The sequence below is a fragment of the Camelina sativa genome, chromosome 5 (genome assembly GCF_030686135.1).
Source record: "Camelina sativa cultivar CO46 ecotype springtype chromosome 5, ASM3068613v1".
NCBI classification, from domain to species: domain Eukaryota; kingdom Viridiplantae; phylum Streptophyta; class Magnoliopsida; order Brassicales; family Brassicaceae; genus Camelina; species Camelina sativa.
In genome coordinates this window covers 19374486-19386154 of record NC_141884.1, presented here as the reverse complement: position 1 = coordinate 19386154, position 11669 = coordinate 19374486, and the positions used below count along the sequence as shown (strand labels likewise).

Genomic DNA, 11669 nt, shown 5'->3' with positions numbered 1-11669 from the left:
CTAAAAAAGATATGAATTGGAGTAGGCCTTGACGTTCAGTTATTCGATTCAATGGATTGTTATGACGTTGTGTAATACGATGAATGTGATTAATTTTGGAATTTTAGAAAAAAAAAGGAGTGTTTGTTCATTTGATTAAACAACCCAATCAAAATTCCAAATTTATTTCCTTGGAAGCAATTTAAAAGTCATCTTTTGATGGAAGCAATTTAGCATTTGGTTGATGTCACTTCGGTCCACAATCAAGCTAGACCAACCCACACAATAGTCATGGGTTAGAGATAACCGGCTCTTAAATTTACCTTATCTTGCTAACCGGTTCAATATTTAAGACAAGGGATATTGTTTGGTTCACAAAGCCAAAAATTGCATTGTTTTTCTAAACCAGTCAAGATCAACCACTCATCGTATGATAACAATGAACCAATCAAGTCAACGATTAAGCCTCCTCCTCCTCTTTCTCACACAGAGTTAAAGGTCAACGGCTCTTTTTTTATAAATATCATAATCTCCAATGGCTTAATGTCCCGATTTGGTCACACCAATATCACCTTAGGACCATTGATAAGTCTCGATCAAACTAGATCGCACAAATCATCAAATCCCAAAGTTACATGCCTTACCTATAGTCTCATTAATTGGTATCATCATTTTCCATTTTTCCTTGATCCTTTTTTGTTGTAAATAAGTTGTTTACCATTGTTCAAAGCCATGATTTGTTCTAGACACCACCTTTCGATTTTTAATAAATTTTTCTTAAGACTTGCTTCTCTTTGACTCTTGTATTAGGGTTAGGGTTATGTTCACAATTTTGTATACGACTGTCTTATGGTTTATCCACAAGTCACGTGGTGTGACTGGTGTCTATCTGACCTTAACTCATCATTCATTCGGATTTCTGGCAAGTTAGCATATAGGCCCCTCGGATCCTCATATGACTTATTCAATCGTGTTCGAGAACACTACCAAAAGATAATATAGAGTACACTAAGTAGTAAAATACAAATGAATAATTAGAATCTTGGAATCATGGGAATCATAGAGTATTATTCTGACTGCTTCAACAACGATCACATGTAAAAAATTTTAATCTCAACTTCTTACTGATTATTGAATAAACCAGTCCATGTCAGAAAAAAATTTCAGTATTGCAAGTACCAACCAATTCATAGACGATAAGGAAAGCAGAGATATTGTCTTGCCATGAATATAACATTAGATATCGCTGCTATTTAATCCACCAACGCAATAATAAACTCACAAACATGAGAATTTAGATATCAGCTACATTCGAGCACATGCTTGTTTGAGTTTTCATCCATAGTGACTGCACTACAGAATATCTACCTTGTTGATGTACGAAATCGACGATATTAATATAATACGAATCTTAGTGGGAATAAATCGGATCATGTTCTTTTATTTAACGTAGAATTCAAGAAGGGTTTACAGAAAATGACAATTAAAGAGCTTAGCGCAGTTAATACGAAAATAATAGTTCTTCTCTCTCTAATTGCCCAAAAAGTGGATCATCTGACTTGACAATGACATCAGGTATTTATAGTGGGACCTTGACCTAGGGTTTCTTCTGTCTCTTCGTAAAATGACGATTTTACCCCTGCGATCTGATGTGCCAGATCCAAGACTTCAGGCCCAAAACCTCCTAATATCTTCTGTTTGGGCTTCTGTAAATGTTAGGGGCAAAGCCCATATCCAACATACCTCACCCAACCGACAAAAGTAACCAAAAGCCACGGGTGGCAGATGAATCATCATCCTATGCTAATCAAGTTATCTAAAATGCAAAGCAATACGACTAAGTATATAAATATGTTTTCTTGTTGGTTACAGTGAGATTTTCTAGTAAGAGATTGTTGGTAATGACTGTCCCACTTTTGGGAATAGAATGGATACAGAAGCAGATTACAAGACACTTACAGTCTCCAGCTATATGAAAAAGCATGGCGTATCTTCCTGTTCTGCTTTTGAAGGTGGTAGTGCAGACTGATCCTTGTCTTGCGACTTAAATTGTCAAACTCAGCTTGCTCCCACGCATACTACCAAATCATATAAAAAATCGTTAGTACACTCATATGATAAAAAATTAACAATATAGATCTTACAAAATAGATGAAATTTCTATAAGCCAGATTCTGCATATGATATGATGTAACAAAACTTTTAGATGTCGAAAAAGAACTTACCTTCCAAATATGACAAATTAAGTATAAATAATATTATTATTTTTTTCCAAAAAAAAACAATAATAAATACTTTTAAAACCAATAAAACAAAACATATATGTTATAATAATTTAAAATTAAAATAAACATAAAAACAAATTAATATATCAACACGTGCTCTAGTACGGGTTCTATTCTAATAAAATGATTAATTTCCTTGACACTGTTAGTCTACTTGATATATCAATGTCTTTTTTACTTGTGAGATCTCTTTATAACCCATTTGTTCACTTATTGATTGATATATTTTGATTCAACATCTTCATTTTTTATATGTGACATTACCATTTTTATTTGTTCTTTAGTACACAAATCAACCAGACTCTATAGTTTGTTGATGCACTTTGGGTGAAAATAGTTGCACAATTGAAGAAGTTGAAACAACTATTTAGCCAATTTTCACCATTTAAGTTGAAGAGGTTAGCAAAATTATTCAACCCATTCAACCAAAAAAATTGAAAAAATGAAAAAATTATAAAGGAATTTAGTTGAACTCTCTCATCTACTATTTTGGGTTGAACAACCCTATTTGTTCAACTCATATATTGTCAACTCGTTCATCTGTATGCAACCATATTCGACTTTTTGATTTTATTTAGCATTTAAAAGAGTTTTTTTTTTGTAATTCTTTTTTTATACTAAGATTTGTATTTTCCATTCAGATGATCTGAATGATCTGAATGATCTGAATGAGTTTCAGAACATTACATGACTTCCTAAGAAAGAAGAACATGTCTCGAGATATTCATGTAAATGCATATCTTTTATTTTCTTTTGTTGTCACCCTTTTTGTTATTTTTACTAATCATAATTCTCCCATTATTTTGATTTTACATACCTTTATCAATTCCTTTGTTCAGAAAGCTTTGGCTTGCCGTTCTATGATGGATTAATTTCTCGTGTTGAACCGGTAATTACTAATCAATGTTTTTTGGAATTTTTTTTGTATCTTTGTGTTTTTTCATTTCCTGCTAATGTTCTTTTTCAAAAATTCACTATGACTGATTTTTCAAAGGCAAAATCCTCATGTTTGTTCAAGATGAAGTTTTTGAGTATGATAGGTTTTACCAATCGTTATGATAACTTTATAACCTACATCTTCCAAAATATAGTTCCAAATGAATTTTCTAACTTCCTTTATGACATATTCAAGATCTTATTCATCAACTACTTTCTTAAGTTGTGTGATTTGTGAGATAATTGTATGTAGTATATGTTTTTTACATCTCAAAGGAAATTAAATTACACTGGAGGCAATTCCACATTGACATTGTAAGCATCGCACCATTTCTGTAACTCAGCCACTAATCCTTGATTAACATGTTTAGCAAACATGTCAAGGTATTTCCCTGGATGATCCTCTGTCAGTTTAGATAAGGAGGTTACCAAAAAAAGCTTGGGATCCTCAACCTCTAGAATAAGATCCTCTGAATCTCCTTTCTTCTGCTTCTTGATGAGAAGGACCAAGATGTTTTCCACAAACGAACCCCATCTTTCATGGGACGACTCATGTTCAAATGCACGAGGATCACAAATCACTCTTGTCCCAGCAACCACAGCGAGCTTCACATCATATTCTCCCTTGATAAGTTTCAAATCTGGAATCCAATTCACCAATACGGATTTGAAGTTTGTGCCTCTCATGGCGTTCAGATCTGTGATGAGCGGGCCAACTCCATGTTTCACAACAAAGAGTGACAACAAGAGGATCTTCTGAGTCTCAACCAGAGAGTTAACTGCTGCCCACATTTCAGACATGAAAGGACTTGTGTCATTGTAACTAAGAGTCCCTGTCCCAACAAGAAGCTTGAGCCCATTGATTCCATATCCAACTGCTTTTGGCGATGAAACAAGGCCAGTAAGCATCCTAAATATCATGCTCACTATAAAAAAAAATAACTATTTAACATCATTTATTTTATATATTTATATCAGTTTTAAATGATGTAAAAATAATTTATATCACTTTAACAAATGATTTACATTTTGTTGATGCAAATAATTTACATCGGTTTATTTGAAACTGATGTTAATATACAAAGTATTTACATCGATTTTCTAAAATGATGTTAATATACATCAGTTACAAAAAATGATCTAAAGTTTGCACCGGTTACAATAAATTATGTTAAATATTTCTATCAATTATTTAAAATTAATGCCGGTTTAATTGATGTTAAAATTAATTTCAATTTTTATAATTAATTTTGATAATCGAGTTATTTACATTAATAATTAAAAATAAAATAGAATATTTTTCTTCCAAATTAAAATAACTGAAGAAATTGTGGTACAAATTACAATTAGAAGAATATTAATTAAATTACAATAGTTGACCAAAACAACAAAATTACTTAATAAAAAAAATTAGAGAGGATAATAAAAGAGATTACGGCAACTCAAGCGGGCAGAATCTTAACTCCGGTCAGAATCTTAACTCCGGCCAGAATCTCAAGCCCAGCCATAACAACCACTGCTCCACGGTCAAGAAACTACGCCTCTCAACAAAGCCACCATCCCTAATCACTCTCCTTCACCAAAACAGCCATCCGCCTCGAGGAAACAGATTTAACCTGTGCTGCACCGGCGACTACCATGAAAGAAAGATGCTCTGGTTGGATTTTCTCCCAATCTTTGCTAGAAGAACATGTCTCCTCCGTAAAGCACCAGTACAAGAACTCTACATCATCATCACATGGAACACATTAGAAAAACAAATCTTTGAGATGCCGACAGCTATGTTCTTTAGCGGAGAGGTTCAACATCTTCACCGGAAAGATGGAGTGCTGGACTCACGGAGAAGTTTGATGTCACATTATATGACATAGAAATTAGAAGATGAGGAAAATTTTGTTTTAAGCTTTGATTCTCGTGTAGTTTTTATCACTTAGGAGATATTGTAAATGCTATATATTGATCAAAAAGATTTGAATCTGAATTAGAAGATATTGTAACTGCTAGATATTGATCAAAAATATATTTACTTGCCATAAATTTCGGTTAACTAAAGGAAACTAGTAAATAACAATTATGTTTGCTATAAGTGTCTCGCACAATAAAAATTTATTAGCACTCAGTTTATTGGATATATTCTATCGTTTACTTAAAAATTGACGCAAACATAATTTATTTTAATATTTTAATAATATTTTAAGTTTTTTTATTAAAATAAAATTGGTTTTATTAGTCTCAAATGTTTTAAACGAGGCAAATTAAGGTAAAAATACATCAGTTTTAACAATCGAAACTAAATGGTATAATTAATTTTGGCATAATTTATATGAATTTTATTAGCATCACTTTTATTGATGTAAATTTTTGAAGTGATGTTAGTAAAAATTAATAAATACATCAATTATTTAAGTGATGGAAATATATATATATATATATATATATATATTTGTATCAGTATTTTGAAAGTGATACAAACAAATATAAATTTGCATCAATTATGATGAATTGATGTCAAATAAATTAATATTAATATCAATTATCATTAATGATGTTAAATTAGATATTTTGTATCAATTATTAATAAGTAATTTAAATTAGTTTTATTTAGTTTTTCGATACAATTTAATTGATGTAATACATCCATTTTTTTGTAGTGGCTCCACCTAAACTCTTGAGGATTGTTGAGGAACAGAACTTGCACCAATCGAACCAACGCTGCAGCATCATTAACTTTAACCCAAGGATCAGCTGAGACGAGAGAATAAACCATGTCTATGTAGTTGATCGATAGAGTTGATCTCTGTACTTTAATGAGTTGTGTCACCAAACCACATAGAAATGGAAGTAGAGTCTCATAAGTCAGACAATCGTTGAGGAGCTCTTGGATTACGGGAAAGATTCGTGATTCCAGAAACAGCAACATTGAAGGGTTGTGTTGTTTGCACAACTCAGTAACCAAAGCACCTAGAGCTCCAAATAGGTAGATGGTAAACTCACTCTTGTTAGCAATTCGAGTGAAGTAGAGAAACTCCAAGGTGTTGTTTAAAAGAAGCGATGGATTGACATGAAAGGTTCCATGTTTTGCCTTCAAGAGAATTTTTGTGATTGAGAGGATAGAGTATGTGCTTCCAGGCCTGCTTTTGGCCTCAAGACCCTTTTGCAAATGAGGAAGTATATCAGCAAGGAGAACCCGTGGAATGACTTTTACAAACTCAGAGATGAGTTCTAACGCCACAGTCTCAAAAAAATGACATACACTGAAATTAACATCTCAAATTAAAATCCTAATTAAAATTAAAATTAAAAATATCTAGAACCTAATTATTCACCGTATAATACAATATATTTGGAACTTTAGATTTTTTTTTGGTCAAATATCAAAGTCTTATGAGTTTTCAAATTTTATTTGACATATTTTATGGACCCAACAAGATGACATGAGTGTTTGTAAATAATATTTATTACATACAATGGAATTTATAATAATTTTTGGCTATATGTCTTATGGAAATTGTTTTAAAAATTATATTGCACAAAAAATATTACTAGTTATTCAAAGACAAAAATCCACTAAGAAAATCAATATATCCACAAAACCTATGAAATGGTTTGGTCTTGATCATGAACACCATGATAAGAAAGAGAAAGTGTAACCTTTATTATTTTCTAATCTAAAAGTGTTATAATGTTTGTAGAAGTCTTTAGAGATTATTTTTCTAGAAGAACTCTTTAACTATAGGGCATGGCCGGCGAGACACATGTGCAACAAGTGCATTTGCACAGGGACCATCAAATTAAGGCCAAAATTTTATGATATTTTTAATATATATATATTTAATTATGCTGAATCTATATCTAAAAGAACCCTAAATTTATTTTTTGAAGTTTAATTTTGAGGCCCAAACTTAATAAACAAATGAATAAGCCCAATGAAATATAAAACCAATGTACTTTACTTCAATTTTTTTTATTTTGTGACATATTTTACTTTCATTTGTCTACATTTTGGTAAAAAACAAGATCTTTTTTGTAGTCACACCCGGTCATTCCGTTGAATGAACCGGCCCTGCTACAGGCCTACACATCTTGTTATTGAAAAATAATCACAAAACTAGATATTCATCCGCGGTACACCGCGGGGATATATTATCGTTTAAAAACTAAATTTTTTTTTATTGATTATATTACATATATATATATATGTAAATAATATTTTTTGTATTTGTTGAATTAACTATAATTATGTAGTGTATAATTTCTATTTACTATATGGTGTGGTTTATTATATATATCCTTAATGTTCATTAAATTTTATTTAGTCAACAAATAAACTATTTTTTAATTTTTCTATTTCATTTACAATGTAAAGAAAAGATAATAGTATTACATAATATATTATAAATTTAAAATATATGACTATAATATAATTTGAATTTGTATTATTTGTTGTTTTATTCCTATATTATGTAAGATTTTAGTATTTAGAGTTGTGCAAGTCGATTAATTGATTCTTATTATGTAACACATCAATTGATTCTTATTAGTATTGTTTGAAAATTTTAATATTAGTAATATATTAGCTTCTAAAAACAATTCAATGGAGAAAAAGAAAAAAAAATTGGGTTCGTTCGGGCCCAAAAATATTGGTTTGATGTCTTAATTGCAAGATGTATAAATGTAAAGGGCTTGGACCCTGATCTGTTAATAATATATAATTTTTAAACCAAATCCGATTTTTATTTTTTAAAATTAACTCAATGGCAGTTTTGTAAATAAGTGGCAAGTTCAGGATTTATTTCATAATTGTACTTGAAAAATGTATATATAGATCATGTAGGAGTGTTACAACATATATTATTATCACACAATCACAAAATAATGTAAAAGTTTACAAACAGTGGAGAATGCCTCGATGTTCGGTTATTCGATTCAATGCATAGTGTTATGTCTAATACGATGAATGTAATTCATATCAAATTTTAGAGTAAAGGGAGTGTTTGTTCATTTGATCAATCGACCAATCAAAAGTCCAAATTTCTTTCCTTGGAAGCAATTCAAAAGTAATATTTAATTTGTTGGATGCAATCTCTTTGATGCTGCATGCCTGCATGTTTAACATTTGGTTGATGATCAAGCTAGACCAATTACAGCACCCGACCCACACGAATAGTCATGGGTTAACTCACCGGCTCTCAAAGTTACCTTATCTAGCTAACCGGTCCAACATTTAAGACGTGGGATATTCTTTGTTTAATCAGACAAAAAATTGCATTAATTTTTCTGAACCAGTCAACATCAACAACTGCTCATCATATGATAACCATGAACCAATCAAGTCAACGGTTAAGCCTCCTCTTTTCTCACACAGAGTTAAAGGTCAACGGCTCTTTCCATATAAATATCATAAATTAATCTCCAATGGTTTAATTTCCCGATTTGGACACACCAAGATAACCTTAGGACCATTGATTTAAGTCTCGATCAAACTAGATCGCACACATCATCAAATCCAAAGGTTACATGCCTTACCTATATAGTCTCATTAATTGGTATCATCATTTTCCGTGATCCTTTTTTGTTGTTGTTGTTGTTGCCAATAAGTTGTTTTTCTTTGACTCTTGTATTAGAGTTGTGTTCACAATTTTGTACGAGACTGTCTCACGGTTTATTCACAAGTCGCACGGTGTCTATCTGACCTTATCTAAGCCTCTCTGATCCTCATCTTCAACGGCTACCTCAATCATAAACTAAGCCTTACAAGTCTTGAGGTTTATATTATTATGGATATGATATTATACCTGGATGTCTTTGCTAGAGTGTTATCGAGAGCTCATGACTTATCCGATCGTATTCGAGAACACTACCTAAAAGATTGTCAAAAAAATAACACTACCTAAAGATTATATAGAGAACACTAGGTAGTGAAGGTTTAAAATCATGGAATCAGGGGAACCGTTGAGCATTATTCTGACTGCTTCAACAACGATCACATGTAAAAATCTAGGGATCGGAGATTTTTGTCTTAACTTCTCAATGTCAGACATAAAGGCCAGATGTAAAATCGACAGAGGATCCTAAGGTTTTATTATAGCTTAGATAAAATAACTGACCCTTTAGGGCATGGTTCAAAACATTGAAAGACTCAACCATACCGGATTGGTTTACAAAACTACAGGTTGACTGCAACAATGTAAGCATTCCAAGCATCACACTGTTGAAAGTTCTTGACTTCCTCATACTTGATATCACGGCCAGCACCAAACCCATCTGTTCTACGCATTTCAGAAGCGTCTGGCATTTCTCTAAGCCAAAAATGGACTGCTCTAAACCCAGCTTCCTCCATACAGTCCTTTATCTCCGGCAATGACCACCTACACACACATGAACAGAAGACCCAGGAACTTAATGTGAATCATGCATCCAAAAGTTTAGTAATACAATTACAACTAATTTCACAGACGATAAGAAAGTCTTGCCATGAATATAACATTAGATATCGCTGCTACTTAATCCACCAACGCAATAATAAACTCACTAACATGAGAATTTAGATATCAGCTACATTCGAGCACATGGTTGTGTGAGTTTTGATCCATAGTGACTGCACTACAGAACATCTACCTCACCCAACCGACAAAAGCCAGGGGATGCAGGAACCTCTAATGACAGATGAAACATCATCCTACGCTTATCAAGTTATCTAAAATTCTAAGCAATACCCCTAAGTATATAAATATGCCTCTTTGTTTGTTACAGTGAGATTTTCTTAAGGCTAGTGAGAGATTGTTGGTAATGACTGTCCCACTTTTGGGAATAGAATGGATACAGAAGCAGATTACAAGACACTTACAGTCTCCAGCTATATGAAAAAGCATGGCGAATCTTCCTGTTCTGCTTTTGAAGGTGATAGTGCAGACTGATCCTTGTCTTGCGACTTAAAATGTCAAACTCAGCTTGCTCCCACGTATACTACCAAATCATATAGAAAATCGTTAGTATTATCATTCCTAGTAAGTTTCATCTTTATGGCTCTGACACTCCTTTTCACCAAATGTAAGTATAAGAATGAAAAATTACAGTGAAATTTGGGAACTTCCGTTGAAGCTTCAACTGTCCCTCAGCAGAAGCACCTCCATATAAATCCATCACGAAAATACCACCTTTCTTAGACAAAGCTTCACGTGCATTCTTGAAGTAAGTAACCAACTCCGAGCGTTTGTGGAGACAACAACAACTAAAATTGAAAGCACACACAATATCCCTCTTCGGAAACGAATCAGGTTCATCTTTCTCTAAGGACTCAGCAACACTAGTATCAACCAAATCTTCATTATCACCATCATCCAAACTAATATTTTGTATCAGCTCATGAGATTTAGATCTCACTTGCTTAGCCTCAAGAGGACTCAAAACATTCCCATGTAAAAGCGACATCCTTGAATACACATCAGCACCAAGTTTACTAATGTTGTTATCCATACACCATTCTAACGCCTCAAGGTCAAAATCTAGCCCTATAGCAGTCCGTCTTGTGTCAGTCTTTAGCCACTCCGCACTAAAATCAAACAATCAAATCATTAAGCATCTAAAACATTTCTTTTGCTACTTTAAACAATATAACTCAGTGACACATTTGAATTCACCTTAAAAGAGCAGTGCCACAGAAATCTTCTTGGAAATGGAGTGGCTGCCTTCCACCAATATACATCAAAAAGAACTTCTGCAAGTAGCTTATGTCTCCTTTTGGTGACTACACCAAAAAAAAAAAAAAACAGAACACAATGTCTTGAAAAGCTTAGTACTTCTTTCTCTGTAAGAGATGCAAGAACCACTCAATGGAACCTAAAAGGGCAAAAACACAGAGAGTTGCAAAATTACCTGTACGGATTGTTGGTAAAGAAGGAACTTTGAAGGCAAATCAGATGATTCGTTTCCTTCTTCCTCAGAGTTTTCTTCTTCTTCATCTTCTTCGTCGTCGACGGAGGCAGCAACCGGCGGGTGTTGATCGTAGAAATCTTCTTCCGAATTGGTATTAGAAAATTCACCTTTGTGGCGACGTCGGTTGGGTTTTTTCTCTCGTTTCCCCATTGTCTTCTTCGTTCAAAGGTCCAGTTACAGTATCGATACAGAGAGGAGTCGAGGCGGAAGTGAGAAAAGCGTTGACCTTTTTTCATATGAGGGTGTTGAGTTGACGAAAGTCCCCTCCCTAAACGCTGCCACGTAGGCCCTATGCTCGTGCGTTGCGTCTACCGATTTGGCGGTTGAGGTTTGGTTTAGGCGCAGAACCGCATATACTATAAATCAATTTTAAATTGAATTGATGCAGATTTTAAATGGTTTTTGATTTTTCAAATATCATTCTATTAGCCATTTTAGTTAATAATTAAAAAAGAAAGAAATTATGATAAATGTAGTTTCCCTAAAAAATAAAAAATTTTAGATTTTGAAAGATTTTGTTAATTTTTTTCAACA

At 32.9% G+C, this 11669-nt stretch overlaps 1 protein-coding gene across 1 annotated transcript; it reads right to left on the bottom strand.

Moving 5' to 3' along the window:
* Positions 1 to 9188: 9188 nt before the first annotated feature.
* On the bottom strand, positions 9189 to 11460 carry LOC147944038 (uncharacterized). Its single transcript, XM_087450439.1, has 5 exons — positions 11076 to 11460; positions 10841 to 10947; positions 10275 to 10752; positions 10048 to 10166; positions 9189 to 9568 (listed from the first exon to the last, which is right to left on the bottom strand). The coding sequence occupies exons 1-5, from the start codon at positions 11283 to 11285 to the stop codon at positions 9367 to 9369; spliced, it is 1116 nt and encodes a 371-aa protein (XP_087306565.1). The 5' UTR covers positions 11286 to 11460; the 3' UTR covers positions 9189 to 9366.
* Between the last annotated feature and the right edge of the window lie 209 nt (positions 11461 to 11669).

Coding starts and splice junctions, on each gene's coding strand:
- LOC147944038 (XM_087450439.1), bottom strand. CDS start 11,285: ATGGGGAAACGAGAGAAAAAACCCAACCGACGTCGCCACAAAGGTGAA. Junction 10,948..11,075: donor TTTACCAACAATCCGTACAG/GTAATTTTGCAA, acceptor TTTTTGGTGTAG/TCACCAAAAGGAGACATAAG. Junction 9,569..10,047: donor TTTTCATATAGCTGGAGACT/GTAAGTGTCTTG, acceptor ATGTGTGTGTAG/GTGGTCATTGCCGGAGATAA.